We start from the raw sequence: 22,291 nt of genomic DNA on the forward strand, positions 1-22,291 counted from the left end.
TCAGAGGGAACAGATTTATTAAGTATACAGTAATTAAACATACACTTAAAAAGTAGTACATATGACAAAATCTTGCAGGTTTAGTAGAAGGACTCAAACGTGTTACAGTTCTGAACTCAGAATCTTTGGCCTTTACGAATCCTCACACTCAATTTTTATACATTTCTCTTACCCATTCTACATGACAATCCACACCTTTCTGCGTTACCTAACACAACTGCATATAAGGTGAATTTTAATTAGCTTGTCCCTTATCACTAACTTTAGTTTTACCAAGTTCTTTTTCCGTAGACCGGTAAAACACCCCAACATTGTTATCTTATCGATACTTTCACACTTGTAATTGTTGTTCCACCAAGTGAAACTTCTAATTATAAGCCTGTACCGTTCCATACCAACCACCTGCTTCTAAAAAGGATGATCTATTTGCAGATGTTTCCTTCTTTAGAACTTGTTATCAACTAATTAAAGTTGTCTGAAATGTATGCATCAGTATGCACTGGAATGTTTTTTAGTTAGGCACTAAACTGACCATTGCTTTAAGGTCAGTTTAGTATTCACTGCATCTAAATGGATTTATACTTTACTTAACAGGCAAAAGCTAAAGGTTACTATTACTACAATATAAAGAGAAATCAACCACAGTATAACATAAGCAGACCTCAGGACAGTCTGATTAATCCTTTCCTTACACTATCGAAACTAGTATCCCTCTAACCTACTTCTTTTAAACTATTCTACCCAAGACAGTGAGATCGCAGAGATGCAAGAGAGGAAATGATTGTTAAGAGTGTTTCAGTTAAGTCAGACTCAAGGTGAAACTATTCAGTAACTAACGCCCAAAAAAGGGACAGGGTCATTAGAAACCAATCTAACAGTTTGCAGATGAATTATCCAGGTTCTCAAAATAATCATCTGCGTATCGTATCATCTGTAGCAGTGCAGACAATATTAAAATGTCTGTAGAACAATCAAGCTCAAGATCTGACCAATAATTTTTCACAGGAACTATGCATGAAACTGGAATACCGAGTTTTTCCCCAACTTCCAGAACCTAGAAAAAAAATATACAACTTATTATATAGAAACACAAGTAGACCATTTGGCTCATCAAGCCCATCCTTACCCATGGCAGTTCAGTATCTGTTAAATCCTATTATCTACCTTTTCTCCACATCCCTTAATAACTATACTTTCCAAGCAAGTATCTACCTCACTTAGAACCGTCGAAGTTTACAGCGTTGTAGGGGATAATTCAGTCCATCGTGTCCATGGATCTAGCTCTTTGCTACATCAATCCTCCCACTGCCCTGCTCTCCCCCATAGCCCTATTTCAATCCAATACTAATCCCAGTGTCTCGGTCTCTCCCCGTAGCCCTGTATCAATCCAAAACTAATGGCGTTGGCCTGTTCTCTCTGTAGCTCTGTATAAATCCAAAACCAGTCCCAATGCCCCACTCTCTCTCTCCATAACCCTGTATCTTCCTCTGCTACAAATATTTACCCAATTTTCCCTTAAAAATTGCAAAAGCCACTGCTTCAACTATTCCCTGTGACAAAGCATTCCACAGTTCAACAACCCTCTGTGTAAAGAAATTTTTCCTAACATTTACCCTCATTCTTTTAGTGAGAATTTTCAATTTTTGGCCCCTTATCACGAACTCCCCAACCAGAGGAATAGTCTTTCCCTATTAACTCTACCAAAGCTCTTCACAATTTTAAAAACCTCATATTAAATCTCCTCTTAACTTTATCTGTTTCAGTGGAAATAGTCTCCGCATAACGATACAAAAGCAAAATACTATGAACGCTGGAAATCTGAAATAAAAAGAGAAAATGCTGGAAAGACTCAGCAGGTCAGGCTACATTGTGTGGAGATGAACGGTTATCGACCTGAAACGTTTCTCTCTCCACAGATGCTGCCTAACCTGCTGAGTGTTTCTAGCATTTTCTGTTTTTATCTCTCCCCATAACTATAGTTTACCATCCCTAGCATCATTCTGGTGAATCCGTACATTACACTATGGTTTTAATGTCCTTTCTTTAATGGGGTGCCCAAAACTGCACACAGTACTCTAACTGTGGCCCAACCAATATTTTGTACAAATTCATCATTACTTCTTTATTCTTGTACTCCATGCCCCTACTTACAAATAACAAAATTCTATTGGCTTTTTTTAATGACTTTATCTACCTGCACTCGCACTTTCAGGGAATTATATATTTGAACCCCTAGGTCTCTCTGTTCATTAACACCCTTCAGTCACTCTCCATTGAGTGTATGCTCCTATTCTTTATTTTTCCTCCCAAAATGTATTACCTCACACTTAGCTATATTAAATTGCATCTGTCACCTGTCTGCTCATTCCATTAACCTACCTATGTCTTTCTGAAGTCTTTTACCGTACTCCTCACTGATTACCGAACCTCCCTACTTTTCTGTAATCAGCAGGGCCCCAGGAATTTTCTATTGGAAAGCTGTAGTAACTCAAGGGTTCTCTGCCCCTGTGATTCCCATCTCCCCCAGTTCCCCTGCAGATGGTCATCCATTTTACTTCTCTTTACACATTATCCGTGTGTCCTGAGCTGTCTGGCACTGCTTCTTAAGTGGTCACATTCTGGAGAGTACAATCCAGTACATCCATGTTCCACATCTATGCTTTTCTGGGACAATGTATTCCACATTCTCACAACGTTTTGTGTGCAGACCTTTCTCCTGGATTTTCTGTTAACCAATTTAGTTCTAATTCTAAGCATTCTTATGTTGGTTTCTTCTACTGCAGGGAAGAGCCATTCCCTCTCCACCTTCTCAATTACCTGCGTTATTTTAAACAGCTCAATCAGATCACCCCTTGACCTCCTCATCTCCAAGGATTGCAAACTTTGTCTACTCTGTTATCATAGCTCTGTCCCTCCATCCCAGATATTTTCCTGGGGAATCATCAATGGACTTTCTCCAAGACTCGTTTGGTGCCACTTACTAAGAATAAAGAAAGCCCCAAATTCTATTCATAGTATCTTGAACACCAAGGTGCACATTGTGAATGATGAAACTACTGAAATTGGTAATACAGTAGAACTTGTACCTTTTTTTCAATGTGTTCACTCCGATAGACATTTTCCACATCTTTCCCAACCAAAGGACACTCTTTATCCACTTTTGTTAGTAAAACAATCTGTGGTATCTCTATATAATGAAATAAATCATTTATTTATTAGCAGATCTCCCATAGTATTGCTCACAATAAGTCAGGGGGTAAGGACAGCAGTATTATATCATGGAATACACAGTGAATTATTCTGCTGTTAAGGTGGAGCTGTGTGTTAACAGATCCCATCTCTTTAATGCCACAAAGTCTAATTGCTCTTAACAAGCACATGTTGATGTCAAGTAGATAATAATTGTTATTGGTGGGAACATTTTTTTGTAGATTCGCCGCTGCTTATAAATACCAACTCCCCCCCAAGATCAGAAGAAACCAGTGGGAAATGACTGACTTTCTTACTGACTTTTAATCTATTTTTTAAATGTGACACAGGGGTATGCATGCGTGACAACGTGTTCTGCCTGAAAGGTGACAGATGCACACTAGATGCAAGATGTTAAGAGGACTTCCTATGGTATTGCTCTTAGTTAAAAAAGAAAGCAGAAAGCATTTGCATTTATGTAACATCTTCCATGTTCTCAGGAAGTCCCAAAGCACCTTACAGTCAATGAATTACTTTGAAAGTGTAGTCCCTATTGTGTAGGCAAATGCAGCAGCCAATTTGGATACAAGAAGTTCCCACAAATAGCAATGAGATAATGACCACCTGATTTGTTATTCATGTTGGTTGAGGGATTAATATTGGCCAGGGCACTGGGAGAACTCCCTTCCTCTTGCCTAGTCCTGTGGGATATTTTACATCCACCTGAACAGAAGATGGTACCTCGGTTTAACATCTCATCCAAAAGATGGCACCTCCGACAATATACGGATTTTAACACATGACTCTATTTTAAAATAAATGGAAAGACTTTTTTAAAAATTCTACGTAACATTGGAAATAGTAATGAAAATTTTACATGCATTATCTTTCATATGAACGACACCATAAGAATGTAAATTCTTTCTTCTTTCTATGTCCGGTGCGACCTTCATGATACGCCTTAATGGACTCCCATCATATATAAAATGCAAATTGGTGGATAATCAATAGTGCTAGAAAATTTGGACACAGGAGTGCAGACATCTCCAATATAAATAGTATAAATTAAATCCAATTTTTCTTCGACTGTGAGGTTAATTTCCCATCATACTACTCGAAGAAGAGCAAGGGAGTTCTCCTGGTGCCCTGGTCGACATTTATCCCTCAACCAACACCACTAAAAAACAGGTCACTTGGTCATTTATCTCATTGTTGTTTGTGGGACCTTGCTGTGCACACATTGGCTGCCGTATTTCCTACATTACAACAGCAACTTCACTTCAAAAGTACTTAAGTGGCTGTGAATTGCTTTGGGATGTCCTGTGGTTGTGAAAGATGCTATATAAATGCAGAATCTTTCTTTCTCACTTTAGGTTATCTGATGATGTGGAGATGCCGGTGATGGACTGGGGTTGACAATTGTAAACAATTTTACAACACCAAGTTATAGTCCAGCAATTTTATTTTAAATTCACAAGCTTTCGGAGGCTATCTCCTTCCTCAGGTGAACGATGTGGAAATGAAATCCTCGAAATGAAATCGCATTTATGAAATCATAAATGCGATTTCATTTCGAGGATTTCATTTCCACATCGTTCACCTGAGGAAGGAGATAGCCTCATAGAGTCATAGAGTCATACAGCACGGATAGAGGCCCTTCGGCCCATCGTGTCCGCGCCGGCCATCAGCCCTGTCTACTCTAATCCCGTATTCCAGCATTTGGTCCGTAGCCTTGTATGCTATGGCATTTCAAGTGCTCATCCAAATGCTTCTTGAATGTTGTGAGGGTTCCTGCCTCCACAACCCTTTCAGGCAGTGAGTTCCAGACTCCAACCACCCTCTGGGTGAAAAAGTTCTTTCTCAAATCCCCTCTAAACCTCCCGCCTTTTACCTTGAATCTATGTCCCCTTGTTATAGAACCCTCAACGAAGGGAAAAAGCTCCTTAGTATCCATCCTATCTGTGCCCCTCATAATTTTGTACACCTCAATCATGTCCCCCCTCAGCCTCCTCTGCTCCAAGGAAAACAAACCCAATCTTCCCAGTCTCTCTTCATAGCTGAAGCGCTCCAGCCCTGGTAACATCCTGGTGAATCTCCTCTGCACCCTCTCCGAAAGCTTGTGAATTTAAAATAAAATTGCTGGACTATAACTTGGTGTTGTAAAATTGTTTACAATAGGTTATCTGAGACAGAAGAGTAATGAGCAGTGCAATCAGGCAACACCTGGGAAAAATCAAGAAAGCAGTTAATTGTACTTGAGCTAATAGAAGTTGCACAGTGTGTTGGCAGTAGCACAACTGCCCGATTTTCTTTTCACTTAACGTCAATAGAAAGTCAGGTAGCCCAGCCTCTCTGCCTGAGGTGCCCCTTGGCCCTTCTGGGCTGAAGAAAAATATTGGAAGGAAAAGTCTTCACTCCTAGCGGTTCAGAGTAATGTAATCGATCCCCTCCGAGATTAATTGCCTAACTCAAGTCTTTACTCGGTCCATAACAGCATAGATTCCATGGGACCTCTCAGGACTTTCCCAAAGAACGCCAGGAACTTCTTCAGACATGTCCCCTTGATGGGGCGGGGGGGGGGGGGGAGGGGGAGGTGGTGTCAGATGGAAGGTCCATCCATGGCCCTCTCCTTACTGGAATTTGAAGAGCCACAGCAAATGGGGCAGAATCCCAGTGGAATCGGATTCCACCCCAAAATTCTGGCCCGCCTCCGGGCGGAAATCCAACTTTCCGTCCTGCGTGGGACCAGGAATTTCAGGCTTCAGCAACTTTGAGCCTTGAAGTCCAAAGTTGCTGAAGCCTGGTTTATTGGATTATGCATGGAATCAGCATGAGCTCGGTGGGCCAGATCACGGGCTGCATTTGGGATATGGTCTACTTCTCGGACACCCCTGGTCTACATCACTCACCCAGCTGATTAATCTGTGATCGAATGGCACAAATTTTCTTTTCCATTTGGTAGGAGAGGATGGTGGCTTTGTTTGCATCAATGACATATACAACACAGTGTATCTTTGCACCAGCAGATGCTGATTCAATGTAGCCCTTTGTATCTTCTTTAATTGGGGAAGTTGTATTAAACTGCAAGAAAAAGAACCTGATGTTAAAAGCATACATACTTGTTATTCATTCTCGGAATGTGGGAATCTCTGGCAGGGCCAGCATTTATCCTTGAGAAGTGATGGTGAGCCGTCTTCTTGAACCGCTGCAGTCCGTGTGGGAAAGATGCCCTCACAATGGTTGCGAGTTCCAGGATTTTGACCCAGCAACACTGAAGGAATGGCAATATATGTCCAAGTTGGGATGGTGTGTGACTTGGAGGGGAATTAGGAGGTGCAGTGAATCCTGTAGATAGTACAAACTGCAGCCACGGTACGATGATGGTAGAGGGGGTGGTTGTTTAAGGTGGTGGATGGGGTGCTGATCAAGTGGGTTGCTTTGTGCTGGATGGTGTCGAGCTTCTTGAGTGTTGTTGGAGTTGCACCCATCCAGGCAAATGGAGATATTCCATCACACTCCTGACTTGTAGATGATGGAGAGGTTTTGGGGAGTCAGGAGGTGAGCCACTTGCCATAGAATACCCAGCCTCTGACCTACTCTAATAGCCATGGCTTTTATGTGGCTGGTCCAATTGAGTTTCTGGTCAATGGAGACTATTGGGATGTTGATAGTGGGGGATTCAGCGATGATAATGCTATTAAATGTGAAGGGGAGGTGGTTAGACTCTCTCTTGTTGGAGATGGTCATTGCCTGGCACTTGTGTGACGCAAATGTTACTTGCCACTTATCAGCCCAAGCCTGGATATTGTCCAGGTCTTGCTGCATGCGGGCTCGGACTGCTTCATTATCTGAGGAATTGCGAATGGAACTGAACACTGTGCATTTTAATATAACCTTTCTAAAATGAACAGTTAACAAAAATTTACTCTCTACACTCTATATTTCTTGTTTGGGTCTGAAAGGCCCTGAAATTACATCGTAGTGTACAAATGCTGAATGCATTTCATCCAATTTAACTTCCTCTGCTGTTTCAGTTAGTCATTTAAAATAAGGGGATCAACAGAGTCTATTTTCAAGTACCACCTGTCCCGTTCACGCTGGAAATCGAGGCAGTAGGCAATTGCCCGAGGCCCACCACACTCAATTTTTGAGCAGGTCTTAAAATCGACAGCCAATGCTCTAGCCCAAACCAAGGAGGAGCCATATTAAAATATTTAAATCAGTCCTACACTGGTTGTATGATCACGTTGTAATTTTCAAGTACCAATAGGCGGAGCGACCATGAAAATCATTCAGGCTGGAGCCATTGGGTAGGCAGTGCGATAAGAAGAACATAAGGGACAGGAGTAGGCCATTCAGTCCCTCGAGCTTGCTCCACCATTCATTTAGATCTGTACCTCAACTCCATTTACCCACCTTTGCACCATACCCTTTAAAACCCTTACGTAACAAAAATCTACCGATCTCAGTCTTGAAAATTTCAATTGTCCCCCAACCTCCACAGCCATTTGGGGGGAAAGGGTTCCAGATTTCTACTACCCTTAATGTGAAAAGGTGCTTCCTGATTTCAATCCTGAATGGCCTGGCTCTAATTTTAAGGTTATGTTTTTTTTTATTATTCATTCATGGGATGTGGCCGTTGCTGGCGAGGCCAGCATTTATTGCCCATCCCTAATTGCCCTTGACAAGGTGGTGGTGAGCCGCCTTCTTGAACCATTGCAGTCCGTGTGGTGAAGGTTCTCCCACAGTGCTGCTACGAAGGGAGTTCCAGGATTTTGACCCAGCGACGATGAAGGAATGGCGATATATTTCCAAGTCGGGATGGTGTGTGACTTGGAAGGGAACGTGCATGTGGTGTTGTTCCCATGTGCCTGCTGCTCTTGTCCTTCTAGGTGGTAGAGGTCGTGGGTTTGGGAAGTGCTGTCGAAGAAGCCTTGGCGAGTTGCTGCAGTGCATCCTGTGGATGGTACACACTGTACGCCGGTGGTGAAGGGAGTGAATGTTTAGGGTGGTGGATGGGGTGCCAATCAAGCGGGCTGCTTTGTCCTGGATGGTGTCGAGCTCCTTGAGTGTTGTTGGAGCTGCACTCATCCAAGCAAATGGAGAGTACTCCATCACACTCCTGACTTGTGCCTTGTTGATGGTGGAAAGGCTTTGGGGAGTCAGGAGGTGAGTCACTTGCCACAGAATACCCAGCCTCTGACCTGCTCTTGTAGCCACAGTATTTATATAGCTAGTCCAGTTAAGTTTCTGGTCAATGGTGACCCCCAGGATGTTGATGGTGGGGGATTCGGCGATGTTAATGCCGTCGAATGTCAAGGGGAGGTGGTTAGACTCTCTCTTGTTGGAGATGGTCATTGCCTGGCACTTATCTGGCGCAAATGTTACTTGCCACTTATGAGCCCAAGCCTGGATGTTGTCCAGATCTTGCTGCATGCGGGCTCAGACTGCTTCATTATTTAAGGGGTTGCGAATGGAACTAAACACTGTGCAATCATCAGCGAACATCCCCATTTCTGACCTTATGATGGAGGGAAGGTCATTGATGAAGCAGCTGAAGATGGTTGGGCCTAGGACACTGCCCTGAGGAACTCCTGCAGCAATGCCCTGGGGCTGAGATGACTGGCCTCCAACAACCACCAACATCTTCCTTTGTGCTAGGTATGACTCCAGCCACTGGAGAGTTTTCCCCCTGATTCCCATTGACTTCAATTTTACTAGGGCTCCTTGGTGCCACACTCGATCAAATGCTGCCTTGATGTCAAGGGCAGTCACTCTCACCTCACCTCTGGAATTCAGCTCTTTTGTCCATGTTTGGACCAAGGCTGTAATGAGGTCTGGAGCCGAGTGGTCCTGGCAGAACCCAAACTGAGCATCAGTGAGCAGGTTATTGGTGAGTAAGTGTCGCTTGATAGCACTGTCGACGACACCTCTTGTTCTTTATTCCCCCACCAGAGGAAATTGTTTCTCAGTATCTACCCTATCAAATCCATTTGACATTTTAAACACCTCGATCAGATCACCTCTCAATCTTCTATACTTTCAACTGGAGCCTGATATGCGCCGCAGTTAAAAATTGCCTTAAGTATGTCCATTAAATTAGAGGAGGAAGAAGTTTCCTACAAGTACATTAATTGTTTGTATACTATGGACCCACATCATAATTTCAACGCCCAAGAGACGGACTGGAGTGCATGTTAGCCAACAGGTCAGCGTGAGCAACTCGAATAGGACTACTGTCAACTAAAAGAAGGGCTAAATCAAGAGCTAAATCTTTAATGATAAGGCATACACACACGAATGCCATAAGTATTGGACAGAAGATACCTGAACATGGCATTGGGGAACTACGATCTAGCAGGAATATCAGAAACATGCTGACTGTAGAAGGTAGTAACTAATGAAGCATGTAACATGGTGCACAGGAAAGACTGGAGTAGACAGGAAAAACGATAATCTAGGGTCTAGAATCATGCAGCATAGACCATTCAGCCCATTGTGCCTGTGCCGGCTCTTTGAAAGAGCTATTCAATTAGTCCCACTCCCCTGCTCTTCAGTTATGCGGTCGTGTACCATTGCACAATGGCAGGCACATTCTCAAATTACTGCATCAAAAGCTGATGCTCAGATATCAGACTCTGTTTGTAGGCAAGTCTCATGGGGTCCCAATCCCTGGGGTCAGCATCTGAAAGAGGGCTGAGTCGATCCTCCACGAAGGCAGTTTCCTTCTCCTCCACAGTAACAAATTTCAGTGAACAAATTACATGCTGATCCCCTTTAAATGGCGGCAGCAGCAGCCCCATTAACACCACAGGATAGAGTAGATTTTAAACTAATAGGTAGAAATCGAGCAGGCTCCCTCGGCTTGCGATCCAATAGCCCCAGATGTAGGACTAGGAAAATCTACCTCAATATCTCAACCCTGCAAACACCTCCCAGACCTGGAGCTCACTGATCAAACGTAAACAAGCTGAACCCGCGGTATTATGCAGGGCAGGTATGCTGGGAGAAATGCTAATTCCGATCCAGTGCATCACAATCTATCCCAATGTTCCTGTAAAACCAGCTTCAACAAGTATATTCCCACGTTTTCAGGACATTAGCAAGTAGATAACAAGCCCTTAACAACAGTATGGGCAATGTACAGATACCAAACCCAGCCTTCTCTCATTCCTCACAGGGCAACTCGTCATAGAGTGACAACAGCAGAATCCTGAGATTAGATTGTTTATTCATTTAGCCATGGATGCTGCATGGGAAAGAAAAGAGCAGAGGAAATATGATATTGTTAATAACAGATTACCTGATATTTGTTCGGAACATGTCCTTTGATGATGCTGATAATATCATCACTATTTATCCCCGATTCAGCGCCTTCTTCAAGTCCCATTGTATCACAAAGAATAAGAGGCAGAGCTGTGCCTTCCTTGTCTCCTCTGAAGGAGTACGTTGAATACTGAAATTAAGCAAATATATCAGATTGCTTTGGATGCATTGTCAAAATGGAATCAATGTTAAAATCACTTAAAAACATACCTGGAAAATCTGCAAACATCTAACATAGGAATTGCTTAAACGGAAAAAAGACCAAGGTCCATTTAGTACGCCTTCTAAAAATCCCAGTAGTCGCATGATGCAATGATAATGGCTGACCTTGATGGTAGGGCCTCTTTTGAACAAATATTTGCAGAGCCCCACCTGACACCCGGCCAGATTGACTACCTGGAGCGGGAATCTGGCAGCAGGAGGCCGCAGATGGGGGCCCGTGGGAAACGGTCCCCGGCAGTTGGCGGGTGGAGGGGATTCCCTGGCTTCACCGTGGAAGGGGAAGGCCGAGGTTCTCTCTCTTGCTGAGAGATCAGGGAGACGCCCGGTGCTGGAGATTCCCCGAAGATCGGGGGAATGCCGGGGCTGGGGAGGCCCAAGGACTCCTTGAGGGGCCTGGGGGGAGCACTCCTGCTCCTCCTGGCCCAGAAGGAGTTCAAAGTCAGGCAAAGTTTTCAAACTCACCCCTCCGTGGACCTTAAAACTATGTTGCGGCGCTGATGACATCACCGCCCCACGATTTTATCTGAAGTATCTTTTAGCAGGAGCCTCGTCCAGGGCCAGAATCGCCACCGTTATTATTACGGTGGCCAGGAACGCGGTGGCTTGGAGGCGGGATCTTGATTTTTAAGATTTCAACCCCTCGCACAACCCTTTCCTGCCCGTCGGGGTGGGGTTAAAATGGAGGCCATGGTTTCTACAGATTGGTTCTGACGTTGCCACCCTTCAAGCACAGGCCATTCTACTGTTCTGGACAAGGTGGAATAGTTGGTCATGATCTATTTTATCCAGTCCCTTTATAATCCTAAAAACAGCAATCATATCACCTCTCAACCATCTATTCCAGTGAGAACATGCATAATTTACATAATTGCTTCTCATAATCTATTGCTCCATCCCCTCAATCGTTCTAGTTGCTCTCTTTCTGTATCCTCTCAAAAGCTGCAATGTATTTTTGGACTGTAACGACCAGAACTGTACACTGTATTCTAAGTGTGGGTCACACCAATGTTCATTCTATAAAACAATCTAAACTCCCTCAGTGGCTCAAGTAAATTTATTTCATGAGCAGCTGAGCCATACAGTCCCGGAACGGTCAGATTTGATCACCGGTCTGTGCAATAGTGACACCATAATGGGCCATGATGTCCATCTGTTGGGGAGGGCAAAACTCCAGGATTTCCACTCTTGAACCCCTTCTGGAAATGGATGTTGTGTGAGGGCATTTTTGGACTCAGCCTCCCAACACCCACTGTCAATGTTGACACATAATGAACAGTGGGTATCAGAGGGTATATGTGCCCATAGAACCATAGCCCAGCAAGGTGATCCATGCCTTCAGGGATGGAAGGGAGGGAAATACATTGGCAAGAAAAAAAAAATAAAGCCCTTCTGATTGCACTTCAAGGTTTACCATTGTCGTGGTGCTTGTTGCTCGACTTCCTACCAAACATCGACTGGTGACATGACCACGGAAAACAGAATTTGAAGAGTTGATAAAGCTAGTCTTTCCTCCTCCAGTTGGTCCAATTAGTAAAATGTGTGCCTTAGACACAGAGGTTCCATATGGCTTATAGCTCTTGATGACGTCAATCAGTTCTTGTCTTTTCCTGTTAGCAAGAACATTTATATTTACGAAGGTCAGAATTTGTATAGTCCAACTAACAGATCTCCCTTAGTGTTGCTCTCAGTGAGTTGGATGATACACTGGTCGATAACGATTGGAACATTATACTATAGAGCCGATTTTAACCACTGGCAGAGAACGGGCTGGCAGTCGGCAAGAGGCCTGAGCCATTTTAAAGCCTGGGTCTCATTTACATTCCGCTGGTGATTTGTAGGCGCCAATCGGACATGCAGCTGGTTCTGGGAGGGTGGGAAACAAGGCGGATCTCATGCTCCGGCCGACAATCAGAGTCGGGAGGGAGGCGATCCTGGGAGAGGCTTCGGATGGTCCGCAAAGCTCGAGTTCTTTTGTGGGCCCAAGTTGCACTCCTGCTCCTCCTGGCTTCACCAAAAAAAAATTAGACATCATTTCTTGAACTGTTTGCTGAGCGGCCTCTAGCAGTCCCTTTAAGGACCGCTAGTTAGCCGCTCACCGCCTGGTACAAATGGTTGTGGGTTCAAGACAAACTCCAGCCAGAGACTTCAGCACATAATCCAGGCAGACGCTCCAATGCAGTACTGAGGGAGTGCTGCACCATTTGAGGCGTCGTCCTTCGGATGAGACGTTAAACCGAGGCTCCGTCTGCCCTCGGTGGATGTAAAAGATCCCATGGCATTCCCATGGAAGAGCTGGGGAGTTCTCCCCGGTATCCTGGTCAATATTTATCCATCAATCAACACTGTTTGTGGGACCTTGCTGTGTGCAAATTGGCTGCCGTGTTTCCTACATTACAATAGTGACTACACTTCAAAACAGCTTCATTGGCTGTGAAATGCTATGGGATGTCCTGAGGTCATGAAAGCTGCTATATAAATCCAAGTTCTTTCCTACAGCCATGTCTTCTGAATGGTGCTGCTGGCATTGATCCTTTCTGCCACCTCCTCCCATGCTCTTTTGCCCACAACCTTTGAGACATTGTAGCCATGGTGAGGGGAGAGTGGGGCAGTAGTATGTCCCCGCTCTCCTGCCCTTCCTGCAGAAAGAACAGTATCACGGCAGGGTGCCCTGCTCCTTCCACCAGTCTGCCAGAAATGAAAGGAGATTTTTTTTTTATGCAGTGGGTTGTTAGGGCATTCAATCCTCGACCAGAAACAGAATCCATAAAGGCTCTTAAACGGGAAGTGGATGCGTATTTCCAAAAGAAAAATGATAAAAGGCTATGGGGAGATGGCAAAGGATTGAGACTAAATGGATAGTTCTTTCAGAGAGCCAGCGTAGGCTTGATTGGCTAATGGCCTCCTTCTATGCTATGAAATTCAATGATTCCACAGAAATAAAACAATCTCTAAAAAATACGGGCAGTGAAAACAGAAAATATTACAGGGGCAAATCCATCCCAAAGGAAAAATAGCGAAACTAATACAGCCAGTCAAAAAAGGCACTGCAGCTTTAATCTGCTGCAGGCCTCTCAAGATTGGACATATGTTCAATCAGAGGTGTTACATTCATACATAACGTTACATAACTTACTTGAACCCAGCGATATGGGAGGCACTTCTGGTTAGAATTCACCTCGACTGTCCCCCACGCGCATGCGGTCAGGCAGAGGGGGAAGGGGAAAGTTGAGCCTACTGTCTGGTCTCGCAGGTAAAGGATAGGTGCTTGGGTGAGATGGCTGAGGGCCACTAGCACCCGTGGAACTGTACCTTCACGAAAGGAAGCGAGAAAACTAGCAAAATTAAAAGGAAAATGACCAAATCCAACCTAAATATCTATCACATTTATCACAGCTATATCGAAATGGGTTCTGAGCCATAGCACGGAGACAGAAATAAAAGAACGAATGGTTAAGGTTTTAAAACACCCATTGAAAGGATTTCATTTTTTTTTGAATCTCACTTTTCTTTAATTTTGCACCCATTAAATAAGCAGAAATGCCCATTAAGAAACTTACTTTGTTGTCCAAGTTATGTTTCTCCAGGGAGCTTTTAACGCTGGAAAACATATGTAAATATAAATCAGACTTAGTAATAGTTGAGTAACTGCACCTCATTCCATAGACATTCATGGTAAAATGAAAGAGTCCTTACCTTCCACCCGGTAAACTTCGCATTCTACAAGATCTAGATTGTTGCCAAACAGGTCATTTTTTTGGAAACTGTAGGACGAACCAGGTTCTCCTTTGATTCTTTTGCCATCAGACAGAAATACAAGGCTTTCTCCGAAATTCGGACCGCATTCCGAAATCTCACCAATAGCCAAAGCATCTTGTTTCACAGGAAACTTTAATGGCTTTCCATCTGCCTTATTGGTAATTAGTCGAAAAAGAAAAGCCTTGTTATCCATATTACTTCCATAAGAGGCAAAATCTTTACTTGTGTAGCCTCCAAAAATTAAACCCAACTTGTTGTACCCGACAGTTAATGTTGGTCCTTGTTGTTCACATTTGGCATGGAAAGATCTGGCACTGAAACCATGGACACTCGCTTTATAAAGTAAATGTAGGTTTACTTTTCCAAGAAGTTGGGACAGTTGTTTCTGATTTTCCGTTGTGAGCCGTGACGATATCACAGACATGCTGAAACCTAGAAAGCATTTGATTAAATCAATACGATGAATTGCCTGGGAAAAAAATACACAATGGAAGGAAAATCCTGCTGGTTCTGTAAGGAGGGTGTGATCCTCTCTGCCAGAACCTCCTTTCTGCACTCCGCCCAGCCCATGCTTAATGTGCAGGCAGGTAGGATGAAAATCTTACCCGATTACTCTTTGTGCTATCAACCTTGGCTCAGTTGGTAGCACTCTCACCTGTGAATCAGACAGCTGTAGGTTTAAGTCCCAGTCCAGAGACTTTGAGCACATAATCTAGGCTGACGCTTCAATGTATTACTGATGGACTGGTGCTCTGCCGAAGATGGCATCTTTCAGTTGAAACATTAAACTGAGTTTCTGTCTGCCCTTTCAGGTGGATGTAAAAGATCCCTTGGCACTATTTTGAAGAAGAGCAGGGGAGTTGTCCCCCGGTATCATGGCCAATATTTATCCCTCAATAGAAACATAGAAAATAGGAGCAGGAGAAGGCCCTTCGGCCCTTCGAGCCTGCTCCGCCATTCAATATGATCATGGTTGATCCTCTATCTCAATACCATATTCCCGCGCTCTCCCCATACCCCTTGAACCTTTTGTGTCTAGAAATCTATCTAGCTCCTTCTTAAATATATTCAGTGACGTGGCCTCCACAGCCTTCTGTGCAGAGAATTCCACAGGTTCACCACCCTCTGAGTGAAGACATTTCTCCTCATCTCAGTCCTAAATATCCTACCCCATATCCTGAGACTGTGACCCCTCGTTCTGGAACCCCCTGCCAGGGGAAACGTCCTCCCTGTATCCAGTCTGTCTAGCCCTGTCAGAATTTTATATGTTTCAACCAACATCACTAAAAACAAAAATAGATTATCTGATCATTTTCTCATTACTTTTTGTGCGACCTTGTTGTGCAGAAATTTTCGACATTGCAACAGTGATTACACTTCAAAAAAAAATTAATTTTTTTTTATTCGTTCATGGGATGTGGGCATCGCTGGCGAGGCCGGCATTTATTGCCCATCCCTAATTGCCCTTGAGAAGGTGGTGGTGAGCCGCCTTCTTGAACCGCTGCAGTCCGTGTGGTGACGGTTCTCCCACTGTGCTGTTAGGAAGGGAGTTCCAGGATTTTGACCCAGCGACGATGAAGGAACGGCGATATATTTCCAAGTCAGGATGGTGTGTGACTTGGAGGGGAACGTGCAGGTGGTGTTGTTCCCATGTGCCTGCTGCTCTTGTCCTTCTAGGTGGTAGAGGTCGCGGGTTTGGGAGGTGCTGTCGAAGAAGCTTTGGCGAGTTGCTGCAGTACATCCTGTGGATGGTACACACTGTAGCCACTGTGCGCCGGTAGTGAAGGGAGTGAATGTTTAGGGTGGTGGATGGGGTGCCAATCAAGCGGGCTGCTTTATCTTGGATGGTGTCGAGCTTCTTGAGTGTTGTTGGAGCTGCACTCATCCAGGCAAGTGGAGAGTATTCCATCACACTCCTGACTTGTGCCTTGTAGATGGTGGAAAGGCTTTGGGGAGTCAGGAGGTGAGTCACTCGCCGCAGAATACCCAGCCTCTGACCTGCTCTCGTAGCCACAGCATTTACATGGCTGGTCCAGTTAAGTTTCTGGTCAATGGTGACCCCCAGGATGTTGATAGTGGGGGATTCGGCGATAGTAATGCCGTTGAATGTCATGGGGAGGTGCTTAAACTCCCTCTTGTTGGAGATGGTCATTGCCTGGCACTTGTCTGGCGCGAATGTTACTTGCCAGTTATGAGCCCAAGCCTGGATGTTGTCCAGGTCTTGCTGCATGCGGGCTCGGACTGCTTCATTATTTGAGGGGTTGCGAATGGAACTAAACACTGTGCAATCATCAGCGAACATCCCCATTTCTGACCTTATAATGGAGGGAAGGTCATTGATGAAGCAGCTGAAGATGGTTGAGCCTAGGACACTGCCCTGAGGAACTCCTGCAGCAATGTCCTGGGGCTGAGATGATTGGCCTCCAACAACCACTACCATCTTTCTTTGTGCTGGGTATGACTCCAGCCACTGGAGAGTTTTCCCCCTGATTCCCATTGACTTCAATTTTACTGGGGCTCCTTGGTGCCACACTCGGTCAAATGCTGCCTTGATGTCAAGGGCAGTCACTCTCACCTCACCTCTGGAATTCAGCTCTTTTGTCCATGTTTGGACCAAGGCTGTAATGAGGTCTGCAGCCGAGTGGTCCTGGCGGAACCCAAACTGAGCATCGGTGAGCAGGTTATTGGTGAGTAAGTGCCGCTTGATAGCACTGTCGACGACACCTTCCATCACTTTGCTGATGATTGAGAGTAGACTGATGGGGCGGTAATTGGCCGGATTGGATTTGTCCTGCTTTTTGTGAACAGGACATACCTGGGCAATTTTCCACATTGTCGGGTAGATGCCAGTGTTGTAGTTGTACTGGAACAGCTTGGCTAGAGGTGCGGCTAGTTCTGGAGCACAAGTCTTCAGCACTACAGCTGGGATGTTGTCGGGGCACATAGCCTTTGCTGTATCCAGTGCACTCAGCCGTTTCTTGATATCACGTGGAGTGAATAGAATTGGCTGAAGATTGGCTTCTGTGATGGTGGGGATATCGGGAAGAGGCCGAGATGGATCATCCACTCGGCACTTCTGGCTGAAGATGGTTGCAAACGTTTCAGCCTGGTCTTTTGCACTCACGTGCTGGACTCCGCCATGGGGAGCGGGCAGGAAATTGGACATGAAGCTGAGTTCGGATCGGTCAATGCCCTGTGGGTGGCGGAGAGGGCCCAGGGGCTATGTGGCCGGGTCCTGCTCCGACTTCTTGTGTTCTTTAGATTTGTGGTTGGGATCAGATCAGCCATGATCTTATTGAATGGCGGAGCAGGCTCGAGGGGCCGATTGGCCTACTCCTGCTCCAATTTCTTATGTTCTTATGTTCTTATCATTGAGGATGGGGATGTGTGCAGAGCCTCCTCCTCCTCCCCCCGTTAGTTGTCCACCACCATTCACGACCGGATGTGGCAGGACTGCAGAGCTTTGATCTGATCCGTTGGTTGTGGAATTGCTTAGCTCTGTCTATAGCATGCTGCTTCCGCTGTTTAGCATGCATGTCGTCCTGAGTTGTAGCTTCACCAGGTTGGCACCTCATTTTTAGGTACGCCTGGTGCTGCTCCTGGCATGCTCTTCTGCACTCCTCATTGAACCAGGGTTGATCCCCTGGCTTGTTGGTAATGGTAGAGTGAGGAATATGCCGGGCCATGAGGTTACAGATTGTGCTGGAATACAATTCTGCTGCTGCCCCACAGTGCCTCATGGATGCCCAGTTTTGAGCTGCTAGATTTGTTCTGAATACTATCCCATTTAGCACGGTGGTAATGCCACACAACACGTTGGATGGTGTCCTCAGTGCGAGGACGGGACTTCGCGGTGGTCACTCCTACCAATACTGTCATGGACAGATGCATTTGCGACAGGTAGATTGGTGAGGATGAGGTCAAGTAAGTTTTTCCCCTCGTGTTGGTTTGCTCACCACCTGCCGCAGGCTCAGTCTGGTAGCTATGTCCTTCAGGACTCGGCCACTAGTGGCGGGACCGAGCCACTCTTGGTGATGGACATTGATAGGCCCCCAACCAGAGTACATTTTGTGCCCTTGCTACCCTCAGTGCTACCTCCAAGTGGTGCTCAACATGGAGGAGGACTGATTCATCAGCTGAGGGAGGACGGTTGGTGGCAATCAGCAGGAGGTTACCTTGCCCATGTTTGACCTGATGCCATGAGATTTCATGGGGTCCAGAGTCAATGTTGAGGACTCCCAGGGCCACTCCCTCCTGACTGTATATCACTGTACCGCTACCTCTGCTGGGACAGGACATACCCAGGGATGGTGATGGAAGAGTCTGGGACATTGGCTGAAAGGTATGATTCTGTGAGTGTGGCTTGACTCGCCTGTGGGACAGCTCTCCCAATTTTGGCACAAGTCCCCAGATGTTAGTGAAGAGGACTTTACAGGGTCGACTGGGCTTGGTTTGCCTTTGTCGTGTCTGGTGCCTCGTGGTCCGTCCGGTTTTATTCTTGTTATGACTTTTCGTAGCGAGATTTCACAACTGAGTGGCTTACTAGGCCATTTCAGAGGGCAATTAAGAATCAACCACATTGCTGTGGGTCTGGAATCACATATAGGCCAGACCGGGTAAGGACGGCAGGTTTCCTTCCCTAAATGCCGTGGCAGGATTTGAACTCATAACTCCAGGCCTCTGGATTACTAGTCCAGTAACACAACCACTATGCTACCATGCCCTTGTGGCTATAAAGTGTCTTGAGATCATGAAAGGCGATATATTAAATGCTAGTTCTTTCTTTAATTTGGTATCTCAGTGCTGCTGAAACTGGAATGACCCTTAAACAACCAAATTAATATGCTGTTTAAGTATAGATCAGTTGAGAAAAATTCCACAAATCCAGTCAGTCATTTATTGGCTGTCTGCATCCTTGATTGCCACCACCACCCTCATAGACAATCCTCAGTCCCAAATGGAGGTTCTCAATGTCTTGAAGTCATTACCTAACCCTTTTTAAACATCTCCACCCACCTTTCCCCCCATCCCGGTCTAGCTTTAATAATCACTGCTTCCTGATTTCCTCATTCTTTTTTAGTCTGTGCATCCTTGCTGGTGTCCAGCATTCTGGTCCATAGGCACACACCATCCTGACTTGAACATAGGTCAGTTAGTGATCCTTCATCGTCACTGGGTCAACAACCTTGAATTCCCTACCTAACAGCACTGTGGGAGCACTTTCACAACAAGGACTGCACTGGTTCAAGAAGGTGGCTCACCACCAGCACTGTCGTAGGGCAACTAGCGTTGGGCAATGAATGCGACATTGCCAGCATCGCCCGCTTGATTGGCACCCCATCCACCACCCTAAACATTCACTCCCTTCACCACCGGCGCACAGTGGCTGCAGTGTGTACCATCCACAGGATGCACTGCAGCAACTCGCCAAGGCTTCTTCGACAGCACCTCCCAAACCCGCGACCTCTACCACCTAGAAGGACAAGAGCAGCAGGTACATGGGAACAACACCACCTGCACGTTCCCCTCCAAGTCACACACCATCCCGACTTGGAAATATATCGCCGTTCCTTCATTGTCGCTGGGTCAAAATCCTGGAACTCCCTTCCTAACAGCACTGTGGGAGAACCGTCACCACACGGACTGCAGCGGTTCAAGAAGGCGGCTCACCACCACCTTCTCAAGGGCAACTAGGGATGGGCAATAAATGCCGGCCTCACCAGCGACACCCACATCCCATGAACGAATAATAAAAAAACATCCCGAGAACAAAGATTTCTTTTAAAATCATCACTCCGTCCACCCCTAAGGTGTTTGGGTATCAGTAGCAACTGGCGTATCGGTGGTGGGCGCGATGCAAAATCGTGTCTCTTATCACAGAAATGATCTCAGAACACTGACCCTTTAAACTGACTTGCGAGGTGTCTTCACAAGATTCACTCTGCTAGTTGCTCCAATTATTAAATATACTGGGGCCAATGCTGCTCTCCACAACAGTAATAACTCTAACATTCTGCAATCGAAGGTACACAACCCCGAAAAAAACTGCAATACCAACCAAAAATTCGAGATTTTGTAGGATTTGAAGAGACTCGCAGCCGGAATCCTCAAGTGGTTGTGATTTCAAAGTCTTGGGTTCCGGTTTTCACGGAAATGAAAGTGAAACTGATACTGAAACTCAGCCTGCCATGGCTTCGCTTTTTAAAACAAAACCGGTTAAAAGATTGCTCCCCGCGGTTAAAGAGTATTCTGTATAAAATTGTGCCTCTGAGGTCGAGTTTTCATCAGTTACATTTAAGTTAAAGCTCGCAGCTCGTTAAAAGTACAGATCGGAAATCTAACTCAGCCAACACAGTGAGCGAACAAGCCTTTCATACAGTATTTTATAAAACAAGACTTCCTGTAAATATTAACACCATCCCACAGCCCCCTGTGAATATTAAGACCCTCCACAACCCCCTGTAAATATTAACACTCTCCACAACCCCCTGTAAATATTAACACTCTCCACAACCCCCTGTAAATATTAACACCCTCCCACAGCCCCCTGTGAATATTAACACCCTCCACAACCCCCTGTAAATATTAACACCCTCCCACAGCCCCCTGTAAATATTAACACCCTCCCACAGCCCCCTGTGAATATTAACACCCTCCACAACCCCCTGTAAATATTAACACCCTCCCACAGCCCCCTGTAAATATTAACACCCTCCCACAGCCCCCTGTGAATATTAACACCCTCCACAACTCCCTGTAAATATTAACACCCTCCCACAGCCCCCTGTAAATATTAACACCCTCCCACAGCCCCCTGTAAATATTAACACCCTCCACAGCCACCTGTAAATATTAACACCCCCCACAGCCCCCGGTAAATATTAACACCCTCCAAAGCCACCTGTAAATATTAACACCCTCCACAGCCCCCTGTAAATATTAACACCATCCACAGCCACCTGTAAATATTAACACCCCCCACAGCCCCCGGTAAATATTAACACCCTCCACAGCCCCCTGTAAATATTAACACCCTCCCACAGCCCCCTGTAAATATTAACACCCTCCACAGCCCCCTGTAAATATTAACACCCTCCCACAGCCCCCTGTAAATATTAACACCCTCCACAGCCCCCTGTAAATATTAACACCATCCACAGCCACCTGTAAATATTAACACCCCCCACAGCCCCCGGTAAATATTAACACCCTCCACAGCCCCCTGTAAATAGTAACACCATCCACAGCCCCCTGTAAATATTAACACCCTCCAAAGCCCCCTGTAAATATTAACACCCTCCACAGCCCCCTGTAAATATTAACACCCCACACAGCCCCCTGTAAATATTAACACCCTCCACAGCCCCCTGTAAATATTATCATCCTCCCACAGCCCCCTGTAAATATTAACACCCTCCCACAGCCCCCTGTAAATATTAACACCCTCCACAGCCCCCTGTAAATATTAACACCCCACACAGCCCCCTGTAAATATTAACACCCCACACAGCCCCCTGTAAATATTAACACCCTCCACAGACCCTGTAAATATTAACACCCTCCCACAGCCCCCTGTAACTATTAACACCCTCCCACAGCCCCCTGTAAATATTAACACTCTCCACAGCCCCCTGTAAATATTAACACCCTCCCACAGCCCCCTGTAAATATTAACACCCTCCCACAGCCCCCTTTAAATATTAACACCCTCCCACAGCACCCTGTAAATATTAACACCCCCCCACAGCCCCCTTTAAATATTAACACCCTCCACAATCCCCTTTAAATATTAACACCC

At 45.4% G+C, this 22,291-nt stretch overlaps 1 protein-coding gene across 1 annotated transcript; it reads right to left on the minus strand.

The window, feature by feature from the left end:
- LOC137325120 (interferon-induced protein 44-like) lies at positions 1-20,799 on the minus strand. Its single transcript, XM_067989847.1, has 8 exons — positions 20,552-20,799; positions 14,431-14,925; positions 14,295-14,334; positions 12,149-12,344; positions 10,493-10,645; positions 6,099-6,270; positions 3,087-3,187; positions 1-1,054 (listed from the first exon to the last, which is right to left on the minus strand). The coding sequence occupies exons 2-8, from the start codon at positions 14,915-14,917 to the stop codon at positions 872-874; spliced, it is 1,332 nt and encodes a 443-aa protein (XP_067845948.1). The 5' UTR covers positions 14,918-14,925; positions 20,552-20,799; the 3' UTR covers positions 1-871.
- Between the last annotated feature and the right edge of the window lie 1,492 nt (positions 20,800-22,291).

This window comes from Heptranchias perlo, chromosome 9 (assembly GCF_035084215.1).
Source record: "Heptranchias perlo isolate sHepPer1 chromosome 9, sHepPer1.hap1, whole genome shotgun sequence".
Taxonomy (NCBI): domain Eukaryota; kingdom Metazoa; phylum Chordata; class Chondrichthyes; order Hexanchiformes; family Hexanchidae; genus Heptranchias; species Heptranchias perlo.